This window comes from Chlamydomonas reinhardtii, chromosome 16, assembly GCF_000002595.2.
Source record: "Chlamydomonas reinhardtii strain CC-503 cw92 mt+ chromosome 16, whole genome shotgun sequence".
In the NCBI taxonomy this organism is placed as follows: Eukaryota; Viridiplantae; Chlorophyta; class Chlorophyceae; order Chlamydomonadales; family Chlamydomonadaceae; genus Chlamydomonas; species Chlamydomonas reinhardtii.
In genome coordinates, this window is record NC_057019.1 from 936438 (window position 1) to 950593 (window position 14156).

Sequence of the window (14156 nt, forward strand, 5' to 3'; positions counted from 1 at the left end):
TTTGGTATTAAATGGAGGGGTTTTAACCCCTGAACAACAAGGTTTTGTCCGTCGGGGGGTCGGTCGTCCCCTCAAGGGAGGTCCCGGGGGATTTCGGGGCATGGGGTCTGGCACTTTGTTTCCTACCCCCCCCCCCCCCTGACGGCACCATGGGTTGCCAAGCCACCTGCCTAATATGTCACCAGCCCTGTGTTCGCACGCCACCCGCAGACATCTCCGTCCCCCAAACTCATGCGTTACTGTGATTGGTTCGGCCACCGCCACCCCGCATTAAAGCGCATTCCTTAGCACACGCCACACACATTATTCCGGTACAGCAATGAAGGCACATACGCAGTTGCATGCAACACGCACCGCTATCACACAGTGCTTTGTAGCCCGGTCGCCACCGCCGCGGCCACGCACGTGCACACGTCCTTGTGCCCCGCCCGCCAGTGCGCCGCCTGGCAAGCCGCACTGCAGTAGCGCACGCTCCGGCAGCGGCCGCACAGCCTCAGGCCCAAGGCCGCCTCCGAGCCGCAATCAAACTCTTCACAGCCCGGGTTGCCGCACACGCGCAGCTGCCAGAACGCAGTCGCCACCGGATCCACTGCCAGAGGTGGCGGCAGGACGGCCTCAGCCGCCGGCCCCAGCTCACCCGCCCCCTGCTGCTGCCCCGTGCTGCTCTGCTGCTGGGCCCGGCGCTGCCGCACCTTCTCCGCCACCGCTACCTTCTTGCCAGCCGCGTCGTCAGCGGCGACAGCCAATGTATTGAGTAGGCTTGCAAGCTTCACATCGCTGTTCGGCAGCCACCGGCTGAGCACATCCTCACTGCACTCCCGCGGCAGGATGCAGTCGCTGCGGCCGAACCCCGTGTTGCCATCACAGTCGGACATTAGCATCGGCCCGAATCCCAACTCGCAGTGAATGCGGAACGCGAATTCTCGGAAAGCTTTCTCCGCGCGCAACGCGCTGGCCGCATCGGTGCTGGCGGCACCGCCCCGCTTGCTGGCCAGGCCGCCTCCTTTGCCACTTCCGAGGCCCCCTGCTGCTGTCGAGCCAGGTTGCGCAGAGGTCGCCACCACGTCCGCCGCGAGCCGCATCAGACCCACAATGCAGGCGACGTGTGCCCGGGCCGCAACGGACTGCTCGGGCGCCACACCCCGGTCGAGCACAGTCATTGCCGGTAGCGCGGACCGCAGCGTGCCCCACAGGCAGCCGCGCAGGCTTGACGTGGACGTTGACGCCGCGCCAGCAGCTGCTGCTGCTGCTGCTGCTGCTGCTGCTGCTGCTGCTGCGGTGGCCGCAGGGCCGGCAGACGACGGCAGCGGCGGCGCCAGCCACGCAATCACGTGCGGCGTCAACGACTTGGAGGTGCCCGCCGCCGCCAAGGCCACGAGCACGCACCGGGTCAGGCTGTAGCGCGCCCGCTCTTCTTTGATGCCAGTGCCTGAGCGTCTGCGCGGCGTCCGCCGCAGCATATCGCACGCCGCCGCCAGCAGCCGGTGTGGCTGGCACGCCAGCAGCTGCGGCCCCGAAAGCGGCGGTGCCGCGGCAGCAGGGTCCGCAAAGGCGCAAGGTGTCAGGCTCATCGCTGCCGCCGCCCAACGCATCACGCAGCCAGTCACAACCGCCACCATGCACGTCACGCGGAGGCTGTCGGGCAGGAAGGCCACAACCAACCCAAAGTCGCAGGCGGCTCGTAGCACATACGCGTGCGCCTCCGCCGCCCGCACCTGCGCTGGCGTCAGCTCGTCAGCGCTCGGTCCCTCGCACCACTCTTGGCGCAGCACCGCATGGGCAAACTCCTGGCTGAACGCTTCCGGAAAGCGGCTGAAGGCGTGGTGCGAGACGGCTTTGGACAGCACGGGCAGCCAGAAAGCAAGGTCGCCCAAACCGGCAGCCGCCTTGCCGCCGCCCGCCTGCTTTTGCCGCGCCTGCACCAGTGTGCGTCGCGCCAAGATCCGGCCGTACTTGGCGCTGCTGACAAGCAAGCCCCAGGCGCCGTCCCTGTCGCTGTCGCGCTGCCTCCCGCCACCCGTGGCAATGTCCCCTGCGAGCCGCCCCTCCTCGCCGCCCGCCACCGTTGCCGCTGCTGGGCCTGAGGTGTTCGCGCCTGCATCCGGTGGCGCTGTGCTGCTACTGGCCCCGGGGGCTGCTGCTGTTGCAGCGCCGGCGCCTGTCAAGGCAGCAGCTGCTGCCGCCGGCCCCTCCAGCCGCACTGCCGGTCGCTGCAGGTCCGCCGCCTGGTCCAACACGTGGAGGACCCGTTCATGCAGCTCGCAGGCACGGTCGAGCGCGTCAAATGACATCTTGTAAACCACCCGCTCCGCGCCCACATATTCAGAGCCGGCCCCGCCGCTCCCTGCTCCGGTCGCCGGCCCACCCGCTCCGCCACCGCTCACAGCGCTCGTTGCCGGCGCGCTTCTAGTACGGTTAGAAATGCTGCTGACGCCGTCGTCGTGACCACCGGTACCGGGTGCATCCGCCTGGCCGGCCGCGGTCGCGGTGACGGTGGCTGGCGCTGCTGCAAGCGCCAGCTGCAGTGCCGCGTGCAGGCGCAGTAGGTTGTCACACGCGTCCAACAGGCCCGTGCTCCGCGCCACCACCGCCGCCGCGGCCAAGCACGCCGGGCTCGCGCCATCCAACAGGCCTGCATGGGACGATGGGAGAGCGGGGCGCGAACAGGACTTTTATGCAAGCCGTCGCACAACCCAGGGCATATGCAGTCTGCCGCGGGTACCTCAGTCTGCTTTCACTGTCTGGCTCCTACCGCTGCCGGTGCAGCCCCGCCTGGGCAAGCCCGGAGAGAGTATCATTAAGTTGGCATGCTTTGTCCCCCGCCACCGCCCCACGACACGTAGCAATCTGGACCGCCTCACCATCCCAATTCCAAATCCGGCAAAGGTCTGCCAGCAGGATATGGACGCTCGTCCATGCGTCCTTCATGCTTTCATTAAGCGCATCCATGGCCCCCGGAGCCAGCCAGTCCGCCGCCGCTCCAGTCCCCGGCATCGGGCCTCGAACACACTGCAAAGAATATGTTAGGCAGGGCATGCAAAAAATCAAATTGCAAGGTCCATGAGTTAGGCCCTCGACCAACAACCTACAGCTGCCTAGACACCCGCGTGAGCCCGGCGACGCCGCGCTCGGTGATGCCCATGCCCGCACGCATGCGGCCAGAATACCTCCTTACTTCACGCCACCACCGACGCACTACGAAGTTAAGAGCCCCCCGCCAGCTGATTCAGCTCACCAGCAGCCAGGAAGCCTGCAGCGGCCGCAGTGCCGCCACCTGCAGGGCCAGGAAGCGAGCCCCTGCCTCCATCGCATCCGGCAGCAATGCCTCCACCTGGGCACGACTGGGCAGCGCCGACAGCTGGGGCGCGAAGCTGAATGCTTCGGCCATGAACAGAGGCTGCATTGAATTGCGAAAGCAGGTGGGGAGGCAGGCAGGTAGGCCCGCAGGCGGAAGCAAGCTGTTGAGGAACGGGTAGAAATGGAATGGGTGGTTTAACGCCAAGCAACACCTGAGCTCCCATCCCGCTGCGACACCCCTTATTATTGTTCACAGCATGCTGCCTAACTCGAAGAAGAAGGAAGTCTGACCTCGGTGGACACGGCCGATATCAGAGGCCGGGGCCCGTAGCTGGCGCCTCCCAGGCCCAGAACACGGGGCCCGCCCCCGCCCGCTGGGCCCACGCCGCCGGCGCTCAGCAGCCGTGAGAGCGCCTGCATCGCGCGCTTGGCCAGGCGCACGACCAGCGCCAGCGGCGGCGGTTGGAAGCCCGTGCGGCGCGCCATGCGGCCCCACGCGCCCAGACTGATGACTAGCCACGTCGCGTGCGTGCGCTCCAGCTCCCGCTGCCGCAGCGGATGGGACCAGCGCGATTGCAGCTCCGCCCCCGGCTCCAGCTCCGGCTCCTGCTCCGGCTGCGGCATCACCACTGCCCGCTGCTGCGCCTCGTACCGCAGAAGCCAGCACTGACTGCTGCCGCCGCCGCCACCGCTACTGCTGCTGCTACTGCTGGCAACGGCCGCCCCGCCGCCCGGACCGCCGCTGTCGCCCTCGCCGTGTAGGATCAGTCGTTCCAGTAGCACCACCTGCAGCCGCCGCACGTCCTTGCTCGCAAGCGCCGCCTGCAGCGTGCTCGTGTTGGCGGACCCCTCAAGTCCTGCCGCCAGCGGATCAATGTGCCGGCACGCTTTCTGCAGGTACATCGTCGCCGTGTCCATTGCCTCCGCCTGCACCACGGCGAACTCCGCCGCTTTTTCCGGCGTTAAGCCGGAGGCGTCGGCTGCCGACGGCCCTTTCAGGGCAAGTGCCGCCACGGTTGGCAGGTTCTCCCAGCGCTCGCCTTCCACCTCCTGCAGATCTGGCGGCATGGCCGACAGGAGAAGTTCGCTCACGGCGCTGCTGCAGAGCTGGGCCAGCACATCAAAGCTGTGCACGCCGCAGGGGCAGTCGCGGACATCCTTGCCCGAATTGCCGCACACGATGCCGCCAGCGGCGCCGTACCCAACGCCCATGGTATTCGCCTGGCCCTGTGAGGCGTTTGGGCCGCGGGGGCTGGCGCCGAGTGCCTCGGCGGTCCGCAGGACGATCTGGAGGGCGCGCGCCGCTAGCAGCACAAGCTTATGCTGCTCGACGGCAATCTGTTGTGAACAAGGAATGGAGGAAAGGCAGCCGCGTGGTAAGAAAGCTCGGGCAGGGCTGGAGGGGGGGCGTTGAAAGGCTCCGGGTGCCTGCGAGGCGCAAACCGCACCTTGCATTCGTTGTCGACAGCCTGCGCCGACGCTGGTGGCGTTTGGGTGGCGGCCAGAACCGCGGCAGCAGCGGTCCCCACTGCTGCTATGGCTTGCAATACAGTCGCCCAAGGATACAAGAGGGCAGCGAGAAAGCCGTGCGAGAGCAGGGCCGGGCGGCCGGGCTGTTCCGTCAGCATGTCCGCGACACTGCATGCCCACAGAATCTGAGCCCGAATGGCAGGCGCAACCCAGTCCCAGTCCCATATTTCCTGCTTCTGGCTGGCCTCGACCAAAAATGTGCACACACTCACAACTGTGCCAACTGCGCTGTCATACTTCTGGCTGAGTTCTTTGCTCCATATTTTCCTATGTGCTTCAGCTCTGGCCTTTTGCTGCTCGGTTGTCTCGTTAACGAAAGCCTGAACCTCGTTGAGCGCGTCAAAAGCCCTCAGCAGCTCGGTTTCCCTGTTTTCTAACTCCATGAGAAAGGTACAACTAAAGTACCATCCTTAAAATATTATGGCACCATGCAACGCTCAATCGCCTGTCAATCGCTGCAGGTGCACCTCCCCACCCCCAATCACCACTAGCGGACCGCCATGCGATCCATGGAGCGTGCCCCTAAGGGAGTCAAGTGACATGGGACGCAATGTACAGTGTTAAAATGCCGAGCACGAGAGGAGTCGGGGTCGGGGTCGGGGTCCGGGTCAGGGTCGGGGTCGGGGCCCAGCACCTCATCGGAAAATTGGAGTCTGGGGAAATGGGATCCAAGGGACGCAAAATCGCTCGTTTTCGCCCACGCAGCTTCTAAATACAAACGTAATTATGTAAATAATAGCCGGGCCAACGCCCTGTGAAATTGCGAGGGCGCGCGCGGACTTCCCCCCGCGTGCCCGCAGCTCGGCCCCGCACCCTGCCGAACCAACCCCCCCCAGCACCAAACCCGTCATACCGTCCCCCACCGTGAGATACAGACTCCACTATAAGTAAAATGTGTGATCTGGGTGCCGGTGCTGGGGGGTCGGGGCTGTGCATCGGACGTCGGACGGTTGGGCGTCGCGAAGTAAGTTCAAGTTCGCCCTTGCGGCGAAACCGTTCAGCCTTACGCGTTTTGCAAATATAATAATAACAGAGTCTCAGCTTCATAGGTCTCACGTTGTGGGGCAGCCAGCACGGCACTAATAAGGACAGGTGCTCGCGCTCGCAGCTTACACGCCTAAGGGCCTCCTGTCAGGTACATAAGTGCTGAGATTGAAGCGATCTACGTATTTGATAGTTACGTTGGACCAGCGCCAGCCTGTGCGATGAAATTGGCCTAAAAATTGTCTTTCTTGAGGCATCGAACACCATTCTATGCGTTAGAGTGCGCGAAATATGTTTTAGCCTCAGTTACTTTCGCGATCGAGGTTCCCTGACTCGAGTCGGGTATCGGAACTTTGTCGCTGGGGCCTCTTCTACCTTGTGTACAATAGCTTCGTGTAATGGATGGCTTAAATAATGGCTGCGCGCAGTCGGCGGGGGCCGGGAACGTGTGTTTACCAACTTGACAGGGGCCCCCCCTTTCTGAAACGTATAGGTGCGCCGCGCCCCCTGCGGGGGCCGGGGCACGCTAACCACCACCCAACACGATGCGTCCCTTCAAGCAGGAGGCGCTGGCTGGCACCGGGTCATGTGGGTCACACCTTAATGCAGCGAGCCCACAATGCTGCTTGGCTGGCAGTACCGGCGGGGGGCCGGCGGGCTACGGCGGGGGCTTGACCTCGGCGTGCATGCACTCCCCCGTGCGCGTGCCGGCCCCCTCGACACCGCACCATATTTTCTTTTTGGAAGCCTCCGCCCCGTCTGCCCCATGTTGTCTCCCCTGAAACATCTATACATCCCACTGTCTGACTGTCACCTAACCTCATTCACGCCGCGTTTCAACGAGGGGGCCAGTGATGCGATGGCACGCACACAGGTCACAGCGACACGGCCTCACCCACCGGATGCACAGTCTGGCCCAGGTAGGGGCGGCCCGTGTTACGGAAGGTGGCCCCAGGTGGCCCTCCCCCTCAAGGGCAAAATGGGCTGCACCCACACCACGTTGGTGCATGCCTGAGGCTCGGGGGCTCAGCCCAAAAACATGGGCCCGAAGGGCTGAATACGTCAGGGGAGGAAGGTCCCCCTCCCCTGGAATACGTCTTGCATTTGCATTCACACTAGCTTACATTTCTATGAACATCCTCAGGAGTCATGGGGTCTGGAAACGAATTGCGCGCGGGTGCCCGACCCCGTGCCCCGTACAGACCTGAAATCCCCCGGGACGGGACCCCCCTTGAGGGAACGACCGATCCCCAAACGAACAAACCTTTTTGACATTTAGGGGTGCAAAACCCCTCCATCTAACGCCAAAGTGGTGCCAACCGACTCCTCTTGACGAGCGCTATCATGCTGTGCCATCGGGTCCTGACTTCGGTCACACTTCGTCATTTAATCCATGGACATCCTTTCGACCCAGCCTACCCCGCTTGCAACGCTCCGCCATGTCTATTGAACATGTATTCATGCGCACCAGCGCTACGGAGCCCCGCCAATGTCAAGCAAACAAAGGTGATCGCCTTGGTTGACCCGCAGTTCTATACCGGTGCACCCGTCTGCGCTTCGCCAAGCATGCGCCGCTTGAGCGCCTTTACGGACCGTGTTCACCTCACATCTGCCTTGTACATATCATGCAGTTATGCACACCTCCTGCCCTTTGTTGGTTGCTCGAGACGCAAAGACGCTTTCACAATTGCTCATGCCCAAACATGCACTCACGTGGATTAAGCGTCGAAGGTCATTATGTACCATGATGGTCCCCAGAGTCAATACAATACGGTATGCAGACACGTGCGCACGGTATCAACATCCTAACCCCTCCCATACGGTACCTCGTCTTTTCTCCAATCGTCCAGTGCTGCACATGAATGCAGCACTCCAGCGGCCACTATATTGTCCCGTTCCTAACGCGAGAATTTCGCAACAGCTTCCCCACATCCCCCCGCCCCCAAGTGGTGCCCCTATGGCTCGCAGCCTCCATCCCAGTCCCCACGCCCAGTCCCCCCCGGTCAGCGCTCACACAACACGCGCCCCACAACCGCTGGCCCGGAAATCAAGAAATGTCTGTCACCTCACATTCAAAAGAATATCCATCCTGCGCTCCTGCACCCTGGGGACCTTGTCACGGAGACTGCCGTAACTAGATGTGTATGACGACTGCCGCGGTCGCTGCTGGCCTGTGAACTCTGGACGGTGCTCCCAACACGCACCGCCCAGTTACATATCACAACGCGCATTCGCACGTTTATCTCCACCATTCCCTGCCTCCAATTAGGGTCTTGGGTCACATATCGCAAGTGATCTGGCGCCCGCGCGCAACCACAGTAAAGCTACGCTGCGTGCGGGAAACCGGCTAAAAAGATGCCAGAATGAACTCGGCACCTAGCAAGCCGCTCACTTCACAGTGCCGCCGCGGCCAAAGCAGGCAAACCATCCAGCTACTGTCCGTGCCCACCTGCCCAACAAATTACCGTACATTGTCACGACGACCTCAACGCCCGCACTCTCCATGTCGTGGCCCAGCTCTGCATCAATTATCGCCATCACTGGGGCGGTAGCAGCATGTAGCCATGTAGGCACGACCCGTTCCCTCGTGTTCCCCAAGGAGGCAAGGACCACACCGCGCAGTGGTCCGGCGGCATATGTACACCACTGTGTCACACGCTTGACAACACGCATCCAACCCCACGAAATTGCGTGCATGCGTAATGGATCCTGGGTGCGTAACTCCACCCCAATGCCAACGCGGCCGATGCCAAGACACCACGCATGATCACGGCTGCCTCAAGCAACCAATGCGCGCACACCTGCCGCACTCTCATCAGCCTCTGAGGCCCGCAGCTCCGCAGTGCCGTGGTTGCCTTTATCATCACTGGGGCGGCAGCAGAGTGATGGCCCCGGTCAGCTTGCCGTCCCGCAGGTAGTCAGCCCACCGAGCCGCAACCGTATTGCTGGCTGCGGCTGCCGCATCCGGGGCCCGCGGCTGCACCTCGGCCCCCTGCCGCTGCCGCTGCTGCTGTGCGGGCGGCGGCGCATCGGCGGCAGCAGGCTGGAGCTTGAAGGCGCGGGGATTTCCCACGCCGTTCCCGACCCGCACGAACTCATTACCACCGTACATACGTGTAAAATCCTTCTTGTTCAGCGAGACACCACCGGCTGCTCCGGCCGCCGCGCCGCCCGCGAAGCCGTACACGTTCATGCGCAGCCGGTCGGGGTAGGCGGTGACTCCGCACAGCATGAGCTGCGACGCCGCTGAACCGAGCCGCAGGAGGCTGTCGGGCAGGTCCAACATTAAGAAGCAACCCACCGCCGAGCTGTCAGCTATATTCATTTCCAACTGTATTCCCCACCAAAGCCCGTGCACGACGACTCTCTGCATGGGCGCGTCATCAATTGTGGGAAGCAGGCGTCCCTGTCCCCCCGGTTTCGCTCTCCCGAATTCCGCCTCCAGCTGCGCGAGGCTGGCACTGAAGCTGAAGATGCGGCGGCCCTCGGCCGGCACACACTGGCGCCGGGGCTTGCTGCTCAGCCAGCCCGCTGGCCAGCGCTTGATGATCGCGCAGGGCCCCCACATGCCCGCCTCGTCCGCCATGGCCTTGCGCTCTGCCTCTGACGCCGTGACGTAAGTGCTGAGGCGGGCCACATCCTCGATTGTCATGGGGAACCAGCTGCCAGGGCCGGGCGGTCCGGCCACGTGCGTTGCGGCCAGCGCGGGCAGGACCCAGCTGATGTAGGCGCGGCTGCACTGCACCAGCCGCAGCAGCCCGCACAGCCGCCGCCGCGTGGCCGCGTCCGTGCGACTGTAGTTGGCGTCCATCCACCTGAGCAGCAAGGGTGGTGTATGCGGACTTGAGCCCGACATGTATGCACGGCGTAACAGCAGATAGGAAACGCTCGGTCGGCAGGCCATGAGGCACGCAGCCGCCCCTCGCTGAACAAGCAGCAACCAAACCCCAGTCTGGCATGGCCATCACCGAAGCCTTTCAACCACCCGCCGTACTTCGTCCCAAAACTCACTCCACAAGCACCAGCACCACACTGCTCTCGCTGTCGGTGCCGAAGTCGTCGGACTCCAGCACAGCCTCCAGGGCCACAAGCGGCAGCGCCCGCATCTGGTCATACAGCTGCTGCTTGTTCAGCACCGCCAGCGCGTCACCAAAGTGCGCCACCAGCTTCTGCTTGGCCTCCGTCAGAAGCGCCACAAAGGCCTTGTCGGTGTCTTCGATGGATGCCGGCCACAAATGCGCACAGTTGAAGAACTCCAGCACGGGAGGAGAGGCAGTAGTGCCGCCTTTGCTGCTGCCCTTTGCGCCCGCTCCCGCCTCTGCTGCTGCCCCCACGGCCGGTGCCCCGGCGGCAGCCTGCGGTCCTGGCCCAGCCCGTGCCGCTGCTGATGCAGCCGCAGCGGCGGCCGGCTCGGTAGCAGACAACATACCCCGCACCGCCGCCAGAGATGCCGCCGCACAGTCCTTCACTTGCAGGTACGTCGCCTGCCGCCACACCTGCAGCGCCTCGCGCACGCTGCCCACCTCAATCCGCCCCGTGTAGGCGAACTTGATGGCAGCGCGGGCTGCGGGCAGCTGCTCCTCGCTTGCAAGCGACAGCTCCACCTCCGGTAGCTGCTGCTGACGCTGTGGGCGGATGCTGCGTGCTGGACTGGTGTCGTCGACGGCGGTGATGGTGACGGTCACGGCCTTGCGTGCCCGCTTCTCGTTGCCAGCACCATCGCTGGCTTTGAATGCAAAGTCCAGCTGCGCATGGCCACGAGCAAGGGAGAGGAAGAACCAGGAGGTGGGTTTAGCGCAGTACAAGGCACCATGGCCAGGTCAACTAAGCTCTGTCACACGTGTGCAACTTGACCGGATTCACCTGGGCAGCGATCTTGTCGCAGGCGAAATGCAGCACGAAAGAGTGGCCGGGAAGCGGCTCGCAAGCAAGCCGGTCACCGGAGGCGCGGCCGCGGGACTCGCCCTCTCGGGCACGTTTCCGCCCGGCGCCCGACTCCTCAGCCGACGCAGCGCTCCCGCCGCTGTCTTGTTGTGGCTGGCCATCCAGGGACTGGTCTAGTGTGAAAACGATTTGGAAGTCCGCAAACTCCGTTTGCCCAAATAGCCCCGCGATGCCTGTGACCACGCGGGCATTTCCTAGCGGCTGCTGCTGCTCTGGTGCTTTTGTAGCCATGAAAGTTGCTTTCAAGATGAAATGGCTGAACTAGGCGAGCTCTTGGCCGGCCGAGCTCAGGGCCGAGCTCGATCAGCCTATTCCTTGCAGAGTCTAATGCTCATCAGTGCATCATCAAAAGTGATTGGTGAAGTGTATTTCCAGCCCGGGGCCTCAGGGCCAACCTCGCAAGATGTGGCCGGATCCTGTGCCGTGTTCAGGCCCCAGCGGGCCCCCCGCCCCACGCCCCCGCCCCCTGAGACCCAATCCTACCACATCCGATGGCGTCCCAGTCCCGGCACTGGTGTCAGGCGCATGTCCCACCGTTACACACTCACGTATGATTCCTCACGAAGCGGTGTCTCAAATTCTGACGCGACCGTCTGCACCTTGCACTAAACATACGGTAGATGCGTGCTGCCGTCCGCAGCCGTCCCACGACCCACAATCAACACCAACGTACACCTGTTCCTATGTTACACCGCTTACACGCCTATACCTAGACCATCTGCCTTGTCAGTAAGTCGTGTGCTGCTGACATGGCTCTGACACTCTGCACACCAGCATGAAAGCGCAGCACTCCCACAACGCACGGTTGCCACACAACGTGGTCGCCTCACACGAAATGATCCTCTCGCAACTCCCTCATGCCACGCAACTAAGTAACGCACTCACGGGAATCCAGCGCCGAAGCTCATAGCAGTAATTCCACGGGACCCTGACTCCTGAGTCAACGCGTTAACACGGTATGCACGCATGCGCAGACGGTACTCACAGAGTCACAGGTCAACCCCTCTCACACGGTATCTCGTTCTTTCTCCAACCATCTAGCACACAATAACACCGATAAAGCACCCCACCGGCCGCCGGTTCTTCATGTGTGCACTCCTCACACAATTAATCGGGCCGCAACTCCTTCGGCCGCCACATGCCCCCGCCTCCAAATGGTGCCCCTATGGCTCGCAGCCTCAACCCCAGTCCCCACGCCAAGTCCCCCTGTTAAACGCTCACAGCACACCCCACTCTCCTCCAATGACAGAAAATCTTAGCTTTCGCATAACGTGAAGGGATGCGATGCTGCGCTTCAGGAGAAGAGGAGAAGAACTGCAGCCTTCCACCGCCGCCGCGGCGTGCGGCTGGCGCCAGCAGCTAGCAGGTGCTTGATGAACATTTACCGCAGCTGGTATTTCTTGAAGGTGAGTATGGTGGCGGTGCAAATGTAGAAGAACAGGAAGAACAGCGCCGCGTAGCCCTGTGCGGTGTGTGCGTGCGTGTGTGTGTGTGTGTGTGTGTGTGTGTGTGTGTGTGTGTGTGTGTGTGTGTGTGCGCGTGTGAATGTGTGTGCGTGTGTGCGTGTGTGCGAGAGAGGGCGTGTAAGTGTGTGTGTGTGAGAGAGAAAGACAGAGAGAGGCAAGAGGGGTGAGCGTATGTGTATGTGTATATGTGCGTGCGTCTTTATGTGTGTGTGTGTAGGTGTGTGTGCGTGTGTGTTTGGAGGGTGCTGTGACCCCTGGGACGGCTAGGCGCCACCTACCACGAAGGTCCACTCGTCCATGCCGTCCAAATCATAGTACTCCAACACCGTCTGGCCGTCTGTGCGTGGGATGAGCGTGTTTGGGGGTGGGTTTGCAAGGTTGTTTGTGGGCGATCTGTGAAGTCGTTTCCCAGGTTAGCTATCGAGACCCAACGGGTACAGGTATGAAACTGAGCGTTTGAGGTGAGGCGACAAGGCTGGACTTGCGAGAAGGGACAGGGCAGCTGGTGCGCCTGACATACACACACATACACACACACACGCGCACAAACACACACACACACACACACACGCGCGCGCACACACACACGCTCACGTCTTTGCGCTATGTTTTCCTTGTGCTCTTGAGTACACACGCTCACACACGCGCACACACGTGCACTCACTGATCCAGGGCGTGTTGTGGTTCTTGAACTGGTTGATCATGCAGGCGCCCCACGTGTACCTGCGGCGAGGAACACATAACACAAACACCCTCAAGTGAACCTTCGAGTCGTAGTTTCAGTTCCAGGTCTGTCGGACCTGTGAATACTTGCAGCAACTGCAGGCCCGGCTTTCGAATGACTGGCGCGAACAGCCTTCTGCAGCCTTCCCAACTGGCCCGCCCGGATTGGCACGCGCACGCGCCACATGCACGTGTCCCCCATGTCCGGACCCACGCACCTGGCGAAGTCAATGTACATGTACCACTTCCACCTGTGCGTGGCGTGGCGTGGGTGAGGGGCGGCAGTGTGTTGGCGGCATGTGTGCGTTCCGTCACAAGATCGGTGATTGTGACCGGAAGCGTGGCAGGCAGTTGGCAGGCACGGGCGCGTGTGCTCGTGAAAGGGAAACAGGCTCGACACAAGCCCCCTAGCATGCCCACGCCGCAGGAATGGCCCGCACAGCAGACCGCCGCCACCCCTCACCCCCATGGCCCCAGCCCCACGCCCCAGCCCCATGCCCCAGCCCCATCCATCCAAGCTACCCATCCATCCGAACGACCCAACATGCAGCACCTACCCAGGCCCCAGCCCTGCCCATCTGACACCTGACCCAGCACCACCCAGCGCCACCCAGCGCCACCCAGCGCCACCCACCACGGCGGCATCTCCGCGGGCCGGATGAGGAAGCCGGCAAAGAACATGAGCGTCACGGCGTAGATGGGCAGCAGCGCGTTGGCCACATCCTGGTTGAGGGGCGTGCGTGTGTGTGTTGGAGGTGCGTGTGCATGTGTGTCTGTGTCTTTGCGAGTTAGAGAGCAAGATGTGAAGATATGTAAGTGGCATAGAAGCAAGCCCGCGGCAAGCTGTCACGTACGGCAATTGTCTCGCGAGTGTGTGTGCCTCACGTTCCGCCGCTCACCATGTTGGGCGCGAACGACGCGACGAAGTAGGCCAAGGAGATGCCCACACACACGCCCACAAGGTAGGAGATGTAGAACAGCCCGAAGTTGTTCTGTGGCGGGAGCAGTGCGTTTGCATGCGTGCGCGCGCGCGCGTGTGTGTGTGTGTGTGTGTGTGTGTGTACATTTGCATTTTGTGCACCCGTTATTCTTTTGCCCTGCCCCGTCAGCTACTCCTACCCAGCTGCCTGCCCATCAACATGACCCCCACGGCCACGATACCATCACCAGCACGCACGGCACATCACCCACCCCACCCCACCCCACCCCACC

At 62.5% G+C, this 14156-nt stretch overlaps 3 protein-coding genes across 4 annotated transcripts in view; all 3 read right to left on the reverse strand.

Moving 5' to 3' along the window:
• CHLRE_16g648600v5 (uncharacterized protein) lies at positions 1-5226 on the reverse strand. The gene is made up of 5 exons (XM_043070756.1): positions 4746-5226; positions 3589-4635; positions 3236-3397; positions 2862-3009; positions 1-2632 (listed from the first exon to the last, which is right to left on the reverse strand). The coding sequence occupies exons 2-5, from the start codon at positions 4507-4509 to the stop codon at positions 360-362; spliced, it is 3504 nt and encodes a 1167-aa protein (XP_042915399.1). The 5' UTR covers positions 4510-4635; positions 4746-5226; the 3' UTR covers positions 1-359.
• A 1604-nt stretch (positions 5227-6830) lies between these two features.
• CHLRE_16g648650v5 (uncharacterized protein) lies at positions 6831-11096 on the reverse strand. The gene is made up of 3 exons (XM_001698133.2): positions 10675-11096; positions 9823-10556; positions 6831-9626 (listed from the first exon to the last, which is right to left on the reverse strand). Exons 1-3 carry the CDS (start codon positions 10984-10986, stop codon positions 8675-8677), a joined length of 1998 nt encoding a protein of 665 aa, XP_001698185.2. The 5' UTR covers positions 10987-11096; the 3' UTR covers positions 6831-8674.
• Positions 11097-11279: 183 nt separating this feature from the next.
• CHLRE_16g648700v5 (uncharacterized protein) overlaps positions 11280-14156 on the reverse strand; it is a 9817-nt gene continuing 6940 nt past the window's right edge. For both annotated transcript variants that reach the window (XM_043070758.1, XM_043070757.1), the window contains exons 19-24: positions 13844-13936; positions 13579-13667; positions 13163-13195; positions 12886-12944; positions 12500-12558; positions 11280-12217 (exon numbers count right to left, since the gene is read on the reverse strand). In XM_043070758.1, coding sequence (XP_042915400.1) covers positions 12137-12217; positions 12500-12558; positions 12886-12944; positions 13163-13195; positions 13579-13667; positions 13844-13936 — 414 coding nt within the window. In that variant the 3' untranslated portion in view covers positions 11280-12136. The remainder of the gene's footprint in view (positions 12218-12499; positions 12559-12885; positions 12945-13162; positions 13196-13578; positions 13668-13843; positions 13937-14156) is intronic.

Excerpts from the sequence above, each read along its gene's own strand:
- CHLRE_16g648600v5 (XM_043070756.1), bottom strand. The coding sequence starts at position 4,509 with ATGGGCGTTGGGTACGGCGCCGCTGGCGGCATCGTGTGCGGCAATTCG. Across the intron at positions 3,398-3,588 it reads TATCGGCCGTGTCCACCGAG|CCTCTGTTCATGGCCGAAGC; the intron begins GTCAGACTTCCT and ends AATTCAATGCAG. Across the intron at positions 2,633-2,861 it reads CCGGATTTGGAATTGGGATG|GCCTGTTGGATGGCGCGAGC; the intron begins GTGAGGCGGTCC and ends CGTCCCATGCAG.
- CHLRE_16g648650v5 (XM_001698133.2), bottom strand. The coding sequence starts at position 10,986 with ATGGCTACAAAAGCACCAGAGCAGCAGCAGCCGCTAGGAAATGCCCGC. Across the intron at positions 10,557-10,674 it reads GCGACAAGATCGCTGCCCAG|CTGGACTTTGCATTCAAAGC; the intron begins GTGAATCCGGTC and ends GGCCATGCGCAG. Across the intron at positions 9,627-9,822 it reads GTGGTGCTGGTGCTTGTGGA|GTGGATGGACGCCAACTACA; the intron begins GTGAGTTTTGGG and ends CTTGCTGCTCAG.